Source organism: Haliotis rubra, unplaced genomic scaffold (genome assembly GCF_003918875.1).
Source record: "Haliotis rubra isolate DU_JTF1 unplaced genomic scaffold, ASM391887v1 Scf108, whole genome shotgun sequence".
Lineage (NCBI taxonomy): Eukaryota > Metazoa > Mollusca > Gastropoda > Lepetellida > Haliotidae > Haliotis > Haliotis rubra.
Window position 1 is genome coordinate 1,242,425 of NW_025764981.1, and position 19,719 is coordinate 1,262,143.

General features: G+C 40.8%; 1 protein-coding gene across 3 annotated transcripts; it reads left to right on the plus strand.

Annotated features, from left to right (window-relative positions):
* Positions 1-598: 598 nt before the first annotated feature.
* LOC124281125 (dehydrogenase/reductase SDR family member 9-like) lies at positions 599-13,342 on the plus strand. Of its 3 annotated transcripts, none has more exons than XM_046717155.1 (5): positions 599-723; positions 5,555-5,881; positions 10,558-10,816; positions 11,357-11,520; positions 12,763-13,342. In XM_046717155.1, exons 3-5 carry the CDS (start codon positions 10,644-10,646, stop codon positions 12,978-12,980), a joined length of 555 nt encoding a protein of 184 aa, XP_046573111.1. In that variant the 5' UTR covers positions 599-723; positions 5,555-5,881; positions 10,558-10,643; the 3' UTR covers positions 12,981-13,342. The 3 variants fall into 3 exon arrangements, with proteins under 3 accessions (XP_046573111.1, XP_046573120.1, XP_046573102.1); XM_046717164.1 differs by lacking the exon at positions 599-723 and adding an exon at positions 848-949; XM_046717146.1 differs by lacking the exons at positions 599-723; positions 5,555-5,881 and having other exon boundaries at positions 10,466-10,816.
* The last annotated feature ends 6,377 nt before the right edge of the window (positions 13,343-19,719 follow it).

Consider the following 19,719-nt stretch of genomic DNA (forward strand, 5'->3'; position numbering starts at 1 on the left):
ACGTGCATGCGTGTGAATGTGTATGTGCGGCTGCTTGTACTAGCCCAGACTTAAGCTGGTTTTATAGTGCTAGCCCACTGAGATACCATGCCGCAGTGAAGCATGAATGCCCCACTCAGACACATTATACTGACTCCGAGCCGACCAGTCCTTGTTGTACCCATAAATGCCAAGCGTCAGGCAGGGACCAACAAGTACCATATTTTAACGTCTTTTGGTATGACGCGGTCGGGGATCGAACCCGCGACCTTCCGCTCTCCGGGCGGACGCTCTAACCACTACACCACGGAGGCGGTCAATATTGCTAGGTAGTGTTCGCCGGTCATCTATAAATATTAAAGCGGCATGGAAGGGTGTAGTTTAAACTGAAAACGTACATATGAGTGAGTGAGTGAGTGGTTTTCACACCACTTCGTACAGTACTCAGCCACAGCGCTAAGGTTATCAGCGTGACGGTAAAGAGAGTGACAAAATAACCTCAGGTGAGACGCGGGCGCTGACAAACCAGAAAACCAGTCAAATGAGATTCGAACCATGATCACAGCTTCTCGTCCTCATAATTTCAAGGGACGTAACCCTGTATAGCTCATTCTCAGCCTTCGGCGACTGGACAACCTGTGCACAGTTTTGTCTATGAAAATTTGCATGACGAGTAAGAGGTTTACATCTGATTAGTGAGTTAACAGCTCGCCGTGACTCATCCACGGTTTGATAAACGTGCAGGTAAGTGGCACATCATATCAAAGCAGTACAAAGAAATAACTGTGTTACCTCACGTCTTGGTTACGAACACTAGATCTTGTCAAGCTATGTTATCAGATATGTGGTTTATGAAGTACATTAATTACTTAAATTGATCTGCACGAAGGAATTATGGTGCAGATGTGCAGGTCGATCCGTGGATTAGCTAACATACATAGCGTTCACTGACATCCTGTTATCACTGAAGGTTTGTGCAGTATATTTTGCCGATATTTTATGCGTATTCTTGAGAACGTGTTGCTTTCAGCTGGTTCGTGTTTGTCATTTATGAGCTATGAATCAATATTAAAGCCAAAGCCGTGCGAAGGTGTATTTATTACATACTGGCACAGTTTATTGATTGGCGGACCGGTAACACCTGCAGCAAGGTCAAGGTCTCCATGGGGAGAAATCGTTGTCGGAAAATGTTCCGACACAATTTACAAGGGGAATACAGGTCCGGAATATATGAATTCTAGTATACGTTTAAACACGGGCAAACTATAAAACACGTATGATAACGTTTGAAGCGCATCCGTCTATAAACCTTTTCTGTTACTACTATGCATCCCCGTGATGCTCTATGTATAGAAATAAAAGGCTGTATGACTGTAATACAAACATATACAGTATAACATTTTCGGCTGTTATAATCATGTTGATTAATGTATGGCTGTGCCCTAGTTAGTCGATAAATGGTCATATCAACAGATCCTCATGGCCAAATATCTGTTGATTACACAATTTAGGCGCCCAAAGCCTCTGTTACATTGCTGATTCATTTGAAATCCAGTTTATCATCGAAATGATAACATTGTTATCAGAAAGATGTCGTCTTCTCCTGTCTGCCGCGTTTCCCTGACTAACAGACATGAGAAACGGAGAGAATGTATGGGTAGAGCATCACGGTGATACATGAAAAAGGGGTATGTTACATACAGAGAGCATCAAGGGATATATGGATGGAGAGCATCACGGGGATACATATGGTACAAACAGAAGGAATACATGGATGGAGAGCATCACGGGGATACATATGGTACAAAACAGGGATATATGGATGGAGAGCATCACGGGGATACATATGGTACAAACAGAAGGGACATATGGATAGAGAGCATCACGGGGTACATTTAACAAAGAGAAGGAATATATAGATGGAGAACATCACAGGGATATATATGGGTACAAACAGGAGGGATATATACAAACAGAAGGAATACATGGATGGAGAGCATCACGAGGGATATATATATATATGGTACAAAGAGGGATATATGGATGAGAGCATCACGGGGATACATATGGGTACAAACAGAAGGGATATATGGATAGAGAGCATCGCGGGATACATATGGTACAAACAGAGAGGAATATATGGATGGAGAGCATCACAATATATGGTACAAACAGAAGGGATATATGGAGGAGAGCATCACAGGGATATATATGGTACAAACAGAAGGGATATATGGACAGAGAGCATCGCGGGATACAATGGTACAAACAGAAGGATATATGGATGGAGAGCATCACGGGGATACATATGGGTACAAACAGAAGTAATATATGGATGGAGAGCATCACAGGGATATATATGGTACAAACAGAAGGGATATATGGATAGAGAGCAGGGATATATATGGTACAAACAGAAGGGATATATGGATGGAGAGCATCACGGGATACATATGGTACAAACAGAAGGGATATATGGATGGAGAGCATCACGAGGGATATATATATATGGTACAAACAGAGGGATATATGGATAGAGAGCATCACGGGATACATATGGTACAAACAGAAGGGATATATGGATGGAGAACATCACGGGGATACATATGGTACAAACAGATGGGGATATATGGATAGAGAGCATCATGGGATACATATGGTACAAACAGAAGGGACATATGGATAGAGAGCATCACGGGATACATATGGTACAAACAGAAGGAATATATGGATGGAGAACATCACAGGGATACATATGGTACAAACAGAAGGGATATATGGATGGAGAGCATCACGGGGATACATATGGTACAAACAGAAGGGATATATGTATATAGTTGGAGAGCATCATGGGATACATATGGTACAAACAGAAGGAATATATGGATGGAGAGCATCACGAGGGATATATATATGGTACAAACAGAAGGGATATATGGATAGAGAGCATCACGGGATACATATGGTACAAACAGAAGGGATATATGGATAGAGAGCATCACGGGATACATATGGTACAAACAGAAGGGATATATGGATTGAGAACATCACTGGGATACATATGGTACAAACAGAAGGGATATATGGATAGAGAGCATCACGGGATACATATGGTACAAACAGAAGGAATATATGGATGGAGAGCATCACAGGGATACATATGGTACAAACAGAAGGGATATATGGATGGAGAGCATCATGGGATACATATGGTACAAACAGAAGGGACATATGGATAGAGAGCATCACGGGATACATATGGTACAAACAGAAGGAATATATGGATGGAGAACATCACAGGGATACATATGGTACAAACAGAAGGAATATATAGATAGAGAGCATCACGGGATATATATGGTACAAACAGAAGGGATATATGGATAGAGTGCATGTGGGATACATAGTACAGACAGAAGGGATATAGATAGGATATATGGTACAAACAGATGGGATATATGGATAGAGTGCATCACGGGATACATATGGTACAAACAGAAGGGATATATGGATAGAGAGCATCACGGGGATACACATGGTACAGACAGAAGGGATATATGGATAGAGAGCATCATGGGATACATATGGTACAAACAGAAGGGATATATGGATGAGAGCATCACGGGAATACATATGGTACAGACAGAAGGGATATATGGATTGAGAGCATCATGGGATACATATGGTACAAACAGAAGGGATATATGGATAGAGAGCATCACGGGATACATATGGTACAAACAGAAGGGACATTATGGATAGAGAGCATCACGGGAATACATATATACAAACAGAAGGGATATATGGATGGAGAGCATCACGGGAATACATATGAGTACAAACAGATGGAATTATGGATGGCAACATCACGGGAATGCATATATGAAACAGACAAAGGGATATATGGATGAAGAGAGCATCATGGAAATACATATGGTACAAACAGATGGAAATATGGATGAGCATCACGGGAATACATATGGTACAGACAGATGGGAGATATGGATGGCGAGCATCATGGAATACATATGATACAGACAGAAGGGATATATGGATAGGCGAGCATCACATGGGATACATATGGTACAGACAGATGGAATTATGGATGGAGAGGACATCACGGGAGACAGACATTATGGATGGAGGCATCACGGGAATACATATGGTACAGACAGAGGGATATATGGATGGCGAGCATCATGGAGATACATATGGTACAGACATGGATGGGAGCATCATGGAATACATATGATACAGACAAAGGGATATATGGATGAGAGAGCATCACGGGAATACATATGGTACAAACAGATGGAATTATGGAGAGCATCACGGGAATACATATGATACAGACAGATGGAATATATGGATGGCGAGCATCATGGGAATACATATGATACAGACAAAGGGATATATGGATGGCGAGCATCATGGGAATACATATGGTACAAACAGATGGAATTATGGATGGCGAGCATCACGGGAATACATATGGTACAAGACAGATGGATATATGGATGGAGAGCATCACGGGAATACATATGATACAGACAGAAGGGATATATGGATGGAGAGCATCACGGGAATACATATGGTACAAACAGATGGATATATGGATGGGGACATCACAGGGAATACATATGATACAGACAAGGGATATATGGATGGCGAGCATCACGGGAATACATATGGTACAAACAGATGGAATTATGGATGGCTAACATCACGGGAATACATATGATACAGACAGATGGAATTATGGATGGCGAGCATCACGGGAATACATATGATACAGACAAGGGATATATGGATGGCGAGCATCACGGGAATACATATGGTACAAACAGATGGAATTATGGATGGCGAGCATCACGGGAATACATATGATACAGACAGATGGAATTATGGATGGCGAGCATCACGGGAATACATATGATACAGACAGATGGAATTATGGATGGCGAGCATCACGGGAATACATATGATACAGACAAGGGATATATGGATGGCGAGCATCACGGGAATACATATGGTACAAACAGATGGAATTATGGATGGCGAGCATCACGGGAATACATATGATACAGACAAGGGATATATGGATGGCGAGCATCACGGGAATACATATGGTACAGACAGATGGAATTATGGATGGCGAGGCATCACGGGAATACATATGATACAGACAAAGGGATATATGGATGGCGAGCATCACGGGAATACATATGGTACAGACAGATGGAATTATGGATGGCGACATCACGGCTAGCACAGACATATGAAGGAATTATGGATGGCGAGCATCACGGGAATACATATGGTACAGACAGATGGAATTATGGATGGCGAGCATCACGGGAATACATATGATACAGACAAGGGATATATGGATGGCGAGCATCACGGGAATACATATGGTACAGACAGATGGAATTATGGATGGCGAGCATCACGGGAATACATATGGTACAAACAGAAGCTATATATGGGTGGAGAACATCACAGGGATTCACATGCTATTAACTCTGTTCTGTTATATATTCGTGAATTGAGACTACCTATTGGTCTGTTTCAGATGACGAATGATGTACTACATCATTGCCTTGTTTGTAATTGGTTACATTTTGGTCACGTGGTTTGTACGGAGTCGCCGAATAAAAGATTACAGCGACAAATTCGTGTTCATCACAGGGTGTGACACGGGTTTCGGCAACGGCTTGGCTCGGCGGTTGGACCGACTGGGCTTCCATACATTTGCAGCTTGCCTTACGGAGAAAGGCGCAGACGATCTGACAAAAAGCTACATCTGCCAGGCTCGTGGCCGTCTGCTGTGACGTCACTGATGACGACAGCATCAAGCAGACAATTAATACTGTCAAGGAACATTTACCGAATGGTAAAGGTATGTGATCATTATGAGTAAGGGGGTTTGGATTAAAAATGGCTTTGAACAGTATGTTTCAGGTATTTGTTAACATTCCTGGGCGTAACTAGACACAATAGTCTGTCTCACAGTCCCTGAACCACATTATTTCCCCCACTGCCAAGCCCTCTCTGCAGTGCTAAAGCCCTAAATAAAGCAAGTCTAGGTTTCCTCAGGTTCTGAATCTCTGGTCTCCCTAGGGCTCCTTTTCAATATAAATGGGCTTGTTTGTTACTATCAAAATTATATATATTCAGAGACTAAGCCTTAGTCTACTAGACACAACTGTTTGCCCAAACCCACACGTTTATAGATCGGCCACGGGAGCCCTCGACCTATGAACTATGATTGTCCTTGAAAAGAGATATTTTGGTCAGGTTTGGGACGTCGGAAAAGCATAAGTTAATAGACGTTAACCTAACGTATACGGATAAAGTGTACTATCACTTTCTAGATTAGTTTATAGGTAAGTCGTTCACGGTATGTTCATTAGGTTTAATATATCTTTTCGACCAACTCAAATAACCTCACTGCGCAACCGTAGGTTTGGATGTCTCTCGCCAACATCACGTCTATGCATGGTGCTTGTAAATTGAAGTCCCTATTCGGTTTAGTTTTTAGATCTGAACTTGTGAATAGATCCTGGCACAACTAAGGGGCGCAACTCTACTTAGATCGCCGACCTCCGTCATATAGCTTGCATATTGCAATATATTAGAGCGATATAAAACAACATACAAACAATCGCTAGCGGTGTCGTATCTACGCATTGGGATCGATTTGCATATGACGTGAACATGTCTTGCATGTATACTATCCCAAAAAAGAAACGCATAGGCGTTTTGTATTTTTTTAAAATCTATTAATTACCTATTGTGTTCAAACAATCGTCAAAATATGTGACAAAAGTGTTGATAACATGATTTTACACAATTGCACAAGTAAAATATCGACTTGACCTGAAAATGTTGACTTTGATGAGATTTCTTACAAGGATTAAAAACGCATCGCCACAACTCAACAAAAATCACCTTCCAGTTGAAATTGTGCAGCAAAAAGCATGCACTGTCTGGCTATAAAAATCCAGATTACTTTCGGAAATCGGCATTCGTTTTCAAGGAGTTTCAAGGTCAAATCACTACGCCATGTCTTGACGCTGCGACACGGAACATCGCCATTGAAAGAATGCACGCTTGAGATTATCAATCTTCTGTTGCCAGGCGTCTGAATGTTAGTCTGAGCACGATATCACGGCTTGCAGCATGTTACACCAAACAGGTATAACAAATGACCGTCCCCGTACAGGTAGACCTCGAGTCACCACTGCAGCTCAAGTTCGGTACATCCTGGTACTACAATTGCGTGATCGTACTGCCACGGGTGAGAGCACAGCAGCCAGCGTGTCTGGACTTCGGAGGATATCCGATCAAACTGTACGGAACAGGTTGAGAGAGATTGGACTGATAGACAAAACTGATGTAAAAATTCATGCACTAAAGTCTATTTGTGGACGAGTTATACATGTTTGGAAATACACCATTTTCGCAACAGATTTCTGGCCTATGCGTTTCTTTTTTCGGGACAGTATATTACGCGTCTGATGTTTATGTCGTTGAGATGAAGAGTGAGTGAGTATGTTTGTACGCCACTCTTAGCAATATTCCAGCAATATCACGGCGGGGACACCAGAAATGGGCTCCACACATTGTACCCGTGTGGGGAATCGATCCCGGGTCTTCGGCGTGACGAGCAAACGCTTTAATCACCAGGCTACAAGGCCTCTCCCGTTGAGATGAAGTGTTCGTGTCAAATTGTCTACAATTAAGCGCTTTTGCAAAGATCCCGCTAAAGAGAAATCTGTTGACATTATTTATATTTCACACTTTGCTCAAGGTCTGGCATCAACAAACATACCAAGACATGTTCACGTAATACCAAACAGCAAACACATTTTGAAACGCTAGACAAATGTCGATCTGGGTTTTGTCGAGGCGACCTGTGACATTTGTGAAGTCCTTTGTGCTTTTTTTACAGAAAAGTTTGCATTTACACCCTCAGTGAACCGGTACGTGTGTGTTTCGTCTATTAAAGTGCGCGGACGTGGTGTCTTAGCGGGCTAATTACAGGTAGTGTTTCACCTGCGCGCTCACCTCTGCGTTCCATGTACAGCAATTACGGCACTAGCACCTGACATGGAGGTGTAAATGTCCTGGTGTGGGTCTTGTGTAGGTGTGTGCAACTTCAGGGACGTCTCAAAAGTGACTTTCGGGTACACTGGAAACCTTAGGTAACTATTGAACAATTATGCTTGAGGGACCATCTCAAAATCCGTTTAGTAGATTTGTTGATTTGAAATCTACAGTGTAACAAAATTTTATACGATAGTTATTTATGTTCAACAGCACCGTTTTGTAGTCATGGAAACGGTCACGAGGAAAACTTAACTGGCTATCGGAATCGCTAAAAATAACGTCAAAAATGCAATAAGAGACTGATATTTAGTGCCAGAAAAAAAATACTCAAAATACATTGTATTATGAAAAGACATAACAAAACATATCCAAATAGGGCCCAGAACAGTCTTTAATTTCTGGAAATCATTCTAGGCTTGAATGAGACTCCTATTTAACTTATTCTCTAGGGCCTGGAGAGGGGATGTATCACGGCGCGTCTGTTTATTAAGGGAGGAAGGCCCGAAGTACTGAAGGTTTCAGACCTTTGCAGCTTTAATGAAACCGATGAGCGCGGTTGTGGTACAGACAAACCTAGAAACATAATCGTGACAAACTGGGATTCGAACCCACCAAACAGGTTTGTGGCGTGTCCAAGGGACGTAACCCACACATACTCAGCACCTATGATGAAGAATACGTCATTTAGAGATAAGCTCATGCTTATAAGACATAAAGGTATACAATCTATCATCTTAATTGTGCTTTTAATGAAATAAACATTTCTTTATGTGGTTATTGCATCACTGATTTGGTGGGAAGATATTCACGTCAAACAGATATACAGAATGTAATTTCTTTTACTTTATATCTTATCCCAAAGGGTCAGTACAATTTTAAAAATAATCAGAATGTAACATCTATTAAATTCTGGGTGTTTGAGATTAAATTTTAATCATATTATCTTATTTATTTATTTATTTATTTATTTATTTTTTATTTATTTTTTATTTATTTATTTAAAGATTTGCCACGTAAAGACGCCTTTGTTACTAATGCTTAAAGAGAGATTGACATAAATTTATTAAGATAGATGCTTTATAGATATGTCCACTTTCTGTTATGTATGTCATCAGTCGGTCAAAGTTCGGGAGAGGTGACCTGTAATGGGATGTCCCCAGGTCGTTGAATCAGCAGCGTCAGTTAGCATCGGATTCTTATGATAAAATGCTCATGGCCAGAAATGGAAGCGTTCCCGTTAGCACAAGCACGAGGGGGTCTTCACAACAGATTAATATACCAACAGGGGTTGGTTTGGAGTGGGACGAGAGGACAGTCTGCATAGGCCCATACGATGTGTTTGTGTATTGTTTAACGTCGCAGGGGTATAGCCTAGTGGTTAAAGCGTTGGCTTGTCACGCCGAAGACCCGGGTTCGAATCCCCACAAGGGTACAATGTGTGAAGCCCATTTCTGGTGTTCCCCGCCGTGATGTTGCTGGAATATTGCTAAAAGCGGCGTAAAACCAAACTCAGTCAGTCAGTCAGTCAGTTTAACGTCGCCATCAGGATTATTCTAGCTATGAGGCGGTCTGTAAATAATCAAGTCTGGACAAGACAATCCAGTGATCAAGATCATGAGCATCGATCTGCGCAATTGGGATACGATGACACGGGTCAGCCAAGTCAACGAGCCAGACCACCCGATCCCGTTAGTCGCCTTTCTCGACAAGCATGGGTTACTGAAGATCAATTCTAACCCCGATGTTCACGGATACTGAGATATTAATATCAAAAACATCAGTTATGCATCATGGATAACGCTTTGCAATCTTTGCTAACCGGATGCATGTGGTACTCATAAGAGACACAAACATCCGTGTCCCAGATACGGGTGTATAAGGTTATCACGCCAGTCTGTTTGTAGGATGGTATACGTCCTTCAAGATGAATAAAGACACAGGCGTGATAACCTCTTTATCATATGATATTCCGTTCAATGCCATTCTTAATTCTAATGGGTAGCCGAGTGGTTGTTGTGTTAGAGCGTCGCGACGAAGGTCCGAGTTTGATTACCTACATAACTACAATGTGTAAAGACTATTTCTGGTGTCCCTAATAATATGTAATAATTGTGAATTACGTCCCGCAACAATACTTTCACTCACACTATTTCTATCATCAAAATGACTTGTTTATCGCTTACGGCAACAGAGCATTTATGTAACAATTAATATAATCAATATGTTACGTCACAGTTGTCTAATGGGTTTCAACAGACACCGTTATGTTTACCGATGCGTTGGCTGTTGATAGATTGATATTTATATCAACCAATGAGAATCAACCATTCTTCTATGTCACTGTAGCCATGTATCAACCACATCAGCGAGTCTGACCACCTGATCAACTTGATTGACTCTGTGTAGAATGTTTAGGTTGCCAAGCAACATCTTCTAAATGTGTAGCTGGAATGTCTTTTACAGGTATATGGGCGATAGTGAACAACGCGGGGGTGACCGGGGCGGTGGCGCCAACAGAATGGCTCAGTCGGGAGGACTGGAACATACCGATGTCGGTCAATGTTTTGGGGATGGCAAGCATCACCAACCACTTCCTCCCTCTCTTGCGCATGTCCGGGGGTCGTATCATCAACACATCTAGTGTCTTAGGGAGGGTTGCTGCAGGCCCCAGCGCATACGTCGTCAGCAAGTACTGCGTTGAAGGATACTCCGATTTGCTAAGGTGGGTTAACTGGGTTCACGTCTACGATTTTTCGCTGTGACCGTGTTTTCTTGCATGCATATCAGGACGTCGTTACGCATGCACTCCATGAACCGGATATAGAATAGATATATCCTGTACGAAGCATCATCCATTAATGAGACACCAGACCATACATGGTGGTGTCAAAGAACGAACCCTAGTCACGACTAAAAATACCATGAATGATTCCGAGCCACACTAACTTCTGCTCAGAAATACTGCATATCACGTGTTTGTGTATTTCACAGAAAATGAGCAATCTAGCAAGCCGCATTCGGATAAAAGATCCCACAAGCAGCATATTTATCCTTACATGAATTATCTCCGTCGTATGTTAAATTCCTATAAGAAAAAAATACCAGAACCCGGTTTCGTCTAAGCATGAACACACACAAGCAAAACCCGTGAAGGACCGGGTTAGAATTGATCCTCAGTAACCCATGCTTGTGAGATATGTCGTTATCCCTATCAAACGTTGAGTGGCATGTGCGTACAAAACTGAAACGTTTCTCTCTACAGACGAGAATTGTGGCATCAGGGAGTGTCTGTCCACATCCTAGAACCAGGAGCCTTTAAAACAAACATAACAAACCCTGGCGTGCTCGCACCATCCATGGAGAAAGCGTACCGGAAGTTGGACCCGGAAGTGCAGCAGTATTATGGGAAGAAGTACTGTTGTGGATGTAAGTGTTTCATTCTGTTCATTCATATAGGAAGAGCTGAACTGTTCACAGAATGATATGTATGCAGTTCACGTTTCGTGATTCAAGTACACCTTTCAAATCTGGTTTCATGAATATGCTGGTTACTTCGGAGAGATTAATATTAGCTTTTATCTTACAACGAAAGTAAAATTAATTCGGTTTCAAACAAGTCATGAAATAAACTAGATGTTGCATGTACGAGCGGAGTAATCACTTAGCAAACAAATCGCACCATTTTAGCATGTGCTTAGCATATTTTGTCTATCATCGAGATCGCAGGGACGAATTAATGCTTAACGTTGTTAAGGCATTGATTAGGAACAATAAAAAGATCAAAGAGCATTTATAAAACACTCTAAAGCAATTAAATTACGACATAGACGTGGGTGACTATGATTAAAAATGAAAGAAACTTATCAATGAATTACAGTCCCGAAAGTGTGAGTGAGTGCGTGGGTTTAGTTTTACACCACACACAGAATATTCCAGCTATACGGCGGGGTCTGTAAATAATTGAGCCTGGACCAGACAATCAAGTGATCAACATCATGAGCATCGATCTGCGCAATTGAGATACGATGACATGTGTCAACCAAGTCAGCGAGTCTGACCACTCGATCCCGTTAGTCGCCTCTTACGACAAGCATGGGCTACTGAAGATCAATTCTAACCGGGACCTTCACGGGTCAATCCTGAAAGTAGTCTGATACAATCTAACCTTAGGTCACCACCACGGAGTGGCCAATCACTGGCCTGGAATCCGTTTCCTATGTTTGTGTCTATAATGATGAAATGCCTACTCTTGGATTATTTATTTGACAGTGGTGTCGCAGTTGTGTGCGGACCTAGAGTTTCAGCGAATGGTTTCAGCTCAGAAACGTTTTGATAACCTTTGAAATTTTGGTGGTCAAATCTCATTAAAACTGCCAATTGTCTTTTGCCCGAAAAGTATAAAATTAATAAAAAATAGTAAAATTATAGTGAATGACTGAGTGAGGTTTAATGCTGATTTTAGTAATATGCCAGCAATATCTTAGCGGGCAACGGTATCATGACTGCCCAGTATACATGTATATACTTCTAAAATATAATGTGGGCTTTAACATTTTTAGAGATGTATCTCTCAGTAGAACGGAGACTTAATACACTTAGATATTGAAGATGGCTAAACCCTCACTCAGTCACTCAGTACCTCACAAACTCTGTGTTTTGTGTCCCCAGTGGAGACGTTGATGGGGCTTCTCAGTTGGGAAGCTGACGGGAACCTGGATAAGGTGGTCGACGCCTACACTCACGCCATCACCGCCGTCTACCCCAAAACCAGATACGTGGTCGGCGTTGACGCTAATATAATCTTCAGGCTCTTGTGGCATGTACCCGACATCATCACTGACTTACTGATGGGCCTGACTTACCCAAGGCCTCACGGCCAACGCTGACAAGCATGGTGGATAGTCTCACGCTTCGTGTCACGTCAGTAGCAGATAGGACTTCGCCTTTGGATGAATATCAAAATTAGAACAATGCTTTTGGGTCCATGTTCATTTCAGAGTTCAGTTTGTTTTATCTGCTGTTTATCACTGCACTTGATGACGGTCTGTAAATAATCGAGGGCGGCAGTCGAGTGATTGACATCATGAGCATCGATCTAAGCAGTTTTTGAAACGATGATATCCATCAACCAAGCTTCGAGTTTTTGAGTTGGCTTTTACGTTGTTGTTATTGTTGTTGTTTTTGATGATGATGTTCTTCTTCTTCTTCTTCTTCTCCTTCTTCTTCTTCGCCGCACTCAGCAATATTCCAGCTATATGGCGGCGATCAGTAAATAATCGAATCTGAACCAGACAATCCAGTGATCAACATCGTGAGCATCGATCTACGAAATTGGGATACGATGACACGTGTCAACCAAGTCAGCGAGCCTGGCCACCCGATCCCGTTAGTCTCCTCTTACGACAAGCATGGGTTACTGAAGACCAGTTCTAACCCCGGATCTTCACAGGTTATGGTGAAGTGAGATAAACTGGGTTTAATGTTGCATTCAAAGATTATTGCACTTAAGCAGTGGTGTGTGTTTGATTAAAAGCTGAACCGTGATTCAGTCACGTAAATCAGTTTTCAAACACTGACTGCTACCGTTGTTTTGTATTCAGAAACACATGTACTGTTTTCCGCGACATATGATCTCGTTCAAGGTCCACAAGGGGCATAACTCTCAGGTCATTGAGATTATACATGTTTTTTTGTATGTGTTGTAAACATTTAGTAATTATTAAAGATTCATGATTAGAATCGACCTCTGAGTTTTAATATTATTTAAACATATCATTCATTCACAGTTAGTGCCAAAGGAACCAATTTAAGGTAGACTTACATCCATTACATAACGAAGCGCACGCACGCACGCACGCACGCACGCACGCACGCCTACGTACAGATGTGGTGACGGTATTGTCCAGTCTAAAATGTCATGATTTGCAGAGTTTCGTCCCTTGCCTGCTCCAGATGCACTTCAATTACACGAAGTCTCTGAGGTAAAACATAATAGTTTAAATGATAATTTCTAAAAAACCACAAATAAAATTAACACATAGTCCCTCTAACTGACAGGTGTTCTGTCCAATTATCAATACTTGCCTCTTCAAAGGATAGAATAAGCGATCTTTATGTTCCGAGGGGCGATAACTCTCCTTTTGAAATGATGCAACGACGGTCCAACTGCTCGCTTCCTGTCTGGTTCGCGACTCAATGTGCGCTGCGACAACTTTCGAATGTAAAGACAGATCTTTCATTGACAAACGGTCGTTTACAACGAAATACCTTTAACTGACACATGTTTTGCTGTGGTTGTTAGTTTAGAACAGCATCGTTCGTTTAATCATCAAGTGCAATATGAATTGACACGATTGGAGATGACGGGGGAAACGCCATGAAAAATCGTTATATTGTCACTACACTTCCTACGTCGGACCAAGACGCAGTTTAAAGGTCACAGGCAACCAAAAAATCAAACATAATAAAAACACAATTATCACTTCTTCATGACATATAATATGCATTGCTGATTATGAAAAAACAAATAAACAAAATTATAAGCGAATAATCGCAAATCAAAAGTGCAATATTTTGTACTTGGGTTTACCTCACTCGAAACGAAGCAGCCGGGATACCGAACCCAGTCAGAGCGGGTGGGTGTGCACTCAAGTGTAACGGCTGGTTCAATAGCAGATGACGCCTTCATGGCTCATTGTGTGTGTATATATAGAGATGTTGGGTTTTGTAAATACATGCTCATTTTTTGTGTATAACATTTTGCAATCAACAGACATCATAACATGTCAAGTATCACACCTGCCTGTCTGTGTAATTACATAATGTGACAGAGACCGAACTCGGGCCATAAATCAATGCGTTTTGTTTATGGTGTATAGCCTGATTGGTGTTAAGTTCAAATTGCATGTGGTCAGTGATAGCAGCTGTGTATTGAATATTGTCATTAGCAGACAGGCAGGCAGACACACAGGTGTAAAAAAAACAAGACATTGAGTTTTGTCTGTGACAATGACATATCTATATCACAGTTAGAAATTCTGTCAACGCTAAATAATGACATTGCTTTTAAGTATCGAACTGAGAAAGTGTCTCGGTAAGAAGAACGTGTGGTGAAATAGACAAATGAAATTATATAAACAGTTAATTTACTGTCATAACATATAAAAAGCTTGCGCCTGTGAGATATCAACAAAACATTAGAAAAATAGCTCACACCAAAGCCTTCACCGAGTATTCACCCGACAACCCGCTTCCAAGCTGCGCGAACCTATTTCACTGCGCACATGCTATGAGCGCAGCCCAGCTGTTGAAACCCGTTTTCCCCAGAAAAGTCTGGGGAAAGTTAGTGAAACGTTTCAACTCCGATTTCGCGCGTTTTTTTGCATCGCGTTATTTTTCAACTTTATAAGTTGAATTTGCATTTTTGACGATTTGTTTCGGTATGTCCATACCGAAAGGTATCAGAATCTGCAAAGTTGTGTTTTACGTTGCATGTGACCTTTAAGTCTCGGGTAATACAGCATCGATGAAATAATGAAAACTCACTTAATATATCATCTCTTGTTATTCCTTAACTGTTGCTGTTGCGGCATTCAAATCTAGCAAATAGTTCTCACACTACCACTGACCCCAATGTAATAAAATAGGATATGCGCCTACATCTGCAGCCAACGGGCATCCTCTGACAGATGTTTATCGACAATTTATAATTATTATACATCCGTGATTTTACTGATAATTGAAAAAATACACTGCAGAAGTTAACAGTTGGTTACAGATATAAATGTTACGTTTTGATAAGCAGTTTCTCACACATCGATTGCATTATGTTTTTTAAATGTTGATATTATATTTTCAAAGTATACTTAATGTATCGTACATTTATCACCCAAACAGTCAGTCGGTTGCAGCAGAGATAACAGTCACCGTAGACTGAAATAAAAGATTTACCCGTAATATTCTATCCCTTATTAAATGTGTCCATCAGTCAGTGCTATACAGTCAACTCTCGTTAATCCGACACTTGTGGTTTCTGAGAAATATGTCGGATTAACGAAAATGTCGGATTAATGAAAATGTCGGAAAATATCAGAAATTGTAGATCTGGTTATCGTCTTCGTTTGTTTTTACCAGTCGTCGCTATGGAACTCTCAGCAGCCATTATGACCCGGATGTTGAATGAGTCACTGTTTACATACAACTAGTTCCACACTAACATATGGATGTCTGGTATGTCTAACATATGGAGTTTCCTGTAAATATCGGACGTCTTCAGTAGCTTAGCAGGTGGTGTACTCGTGACAGACATCTTGTCGTGATGAATGCTCAGGTCGGTTGTAAACATTTTATACAGCTCGCTCTTTTGTTATTTCTTGATTAAATCGCCTCAATTAATTATCTTGTGTTTCTAATTAACAAGTGTGATGTTCACCGACGTGGGTGTTAAGCAGCCAGTAAGGTTGCTAGATTGGTGTGTCGGAGTTGGAATGCGAGAATGTCGGATTAACGAGAGTAATTATCACTTAAATGGTTCCCTAATTTTTTGGTCGGATTAACGTGATTGTCGGATTAATGAGTGTCGGATTAACGAGAGCTGACTGTATATGTTAATTTATTGATCCATTTCCAAAGTCTGATACAATTTGTGGGACCGAAATAGTGCTGAAGATGCGTGCCATGGGGCGTTAAATATTGAAATGGCACAGATGAAATATTTTCAATGTTTGTCTGGTATTTTGAATAGTTTAACAAAATTTGAACATATACTACCCATCAAAAGTTTAGACTCACTTAAAGCACTCACTGTATATTATGTATATATATGCGGTTACATCGACGATTGATTTCTCCACTAACTTTGGGGAACCAACTACAAACATTATGCAGATGAATTGCACGAGGATCATGCATCAAATTGCTGAAAAGCATGTGCAAATATCGTGCATGTGAACAGCTGCGTTTTGGTGTAAAGTTTTTTTAAGAATTCGCCAATTTTCACTGAGTTTCATCATTTATTGAACTCATGACAATAATCTTTTCAACGTTACGAATTTGTTTTACAATACATCAGTTCATGTGTAAACAGTACCTTTAAACAGTATGGAATATTTTGCAAAATCTAGTTCAGAACAGTTGACTGAAGTAAGTGGCAACATTTACTCTAGTGAGTCTAAACTTTTGATGGGTAGTATATGAAATGTGATGTCTGTTTCAGAATTTTTTACACTAAAGAAATGCCTATCTTGCTTTATGGTGCCGAAGTATGGGGTCTGGATTGTGATTCTAATTCATCTCTTGATTCTAATATTCATCTTAGTCTGTAATATTTATTTAATCTGTGTTAAACTATGTACTCCCAACCACGTTGTACGTATTCTGGAGATACCCTATGTGTATCTTTGCGTACAAACGCTGTCTTATGTATTGGTACAAACTGTTAAATATGCCTTTAACACGTTTTCCTAAGAAATGTTATAATTTACTATTGTTAGATGCTTTAAATGGTAAACTTTACTCGGTATCAAGATTGAAAACTTATTGCATACAATGGGTTTTGGATACGTATAGGAAAATCAATTTATTCCTAATATAAACCTCCAAATGTCTGAATTCACATCAAGAGCCCTAAACATATATTTACAGGAATGACATTCCTGGCTGTCTAATGGCTCAAAAACGTATTTCTATTGTCAATTTAAATGTATTTTTGGTGTTGAACCATATCTTCATTGTATAAATATCCAGAAATTTCGTATTGCTTTGGCGAAGTTCAGGTGTAGTTCACACCAACTGAATATAGAAACTGGTAGGTACATGAATAAGCCTAAAAGCTTAAAATTGTGTGAAATGTGTTCCTGTAACTATGTAGAACATGGGTACCGTGTGGAGCGCAATAGTGCAGTGGTAAGGCGTCTGCCTATCACGCTGAAGGCCCGGGTTCGATCCCCGATGAAGGCACCTAGGTTCGGGTCCCGAGGTGGTACATTTGCGTAGTATCCTTGGACAAGATACTTATATCCACATTGTCTCAGTTCACCCAGCTGTAAAATGGGTACCCGTGAGGATGTTCTGGCAATGTGACTATTTAGTTCATTGCGCCTAACAGGCAGCATGGTTGTATGCTCCCTAGGAAGTTGAAAAAGTATCGGAAAGTATGATAGTGTATTATGATCGGGGACAGTAATGTACATAGCGCCGTGAGCAGGCAATGTGCCTGGATGTGAGCGCCATATAAGCGGACTATTAAAAAGTATCGGAAAGTATGATAGTGTATTATGATCGGGGATAGTAATGTACATAGCGCCGTGAGCAGGCAACGTGCCTGGATGTGAGCGCCATATAAGCGGACTATTACTATTACTATTTCTCATTGATATGCACTGTTCATGATGATCTACGTAAACGTTAACTAATCTTGGAGTCATGATAGTGTTCAGGATATCGAGCACTTAAGTTTACAGGTTACCCTAACACTTGGTCTCTGAGTTGAGTTGGGCTTTAAGTCACATCGGCATTATTCCAGCCATATAGTGACGAGAACAAGTCTGCATTAATATACATTGTACAGAGTCAAAATGAGTTTTATTTCAAAAACATTATTCATTTCATTGTCATTTAAAAACAGAAAAAGTCATATCACTAAAGTTAAAGGCAGGCAATTTGTTAGTCACATTACACAGTTACAATTTATGATACAGATCAACTTCCCTCAGTTGTTCACTATCAGATGAGCGCTCATGCGGGAGAACAGATCTTTCAGATTTGCTTCATAATGTGAGTCCCTTGCAGACGATAAGTCCGCACAGTCAAGCAGAATATGTTTGATGGTGAAAACCTCACCGCAGGAGACACACACGGGCGGTCCATCCCCATCCGTTTTCAGTCTCTGAATATATATAATTTTGATGGTAAGAAATAACCCCATATATATTGAAAAGGAGCCCCAGTGAGATGGCAGAATCAGAACCTGGGGAATCTAGACTTGCTTTATTTAGGGCTTTAGCACTGCAGATGGGGCTTGGCAGTAGTGAAAATAATGTGGTTCAGGGACTGTGAGACAGACGACCACTACCCTTCCAATCCACTGGATCAAATGTAATTTTTCGATTTATTATCATAATCTATTTATACTCTATTATTGAAAAAATAATAAATATAAAATACTATTACACTGCGATGCTCATTACAGCAGCTAGGTTAATCAGTTTCACGCAACAACAAATACAACCATTTGCTGACTTGCATGCATTGGGAACAAACCACCCTCCGTTCTAATTACCCCCGTAACGCGAACAGTCCAGCAAATTGACATATACAGGTATCCCAGCTATGTTTACCTTGTATTTTCACCAGTAGCTGTTGATGGATGACTTTAGCGCCGTGAACATGATACAACTGCATGCCATGCTTGTTAGTTAGAAATTACTCGCCGTGTATGTCTGACGATGATCCTCGTGCAATCATTGCTTTCTGGCTGACACCGACCCCCGACGCTCAATGGACACCCCTCCCCCTTCCTCTTTCGGTAATGTCATTGGGTATGTTCTTTTTCTAATTACCTCAAACTTACTTTTGTTTTGGATGTGTATGAACTGCAAACGAAGGTGGTCGCACTCAACCACTTCT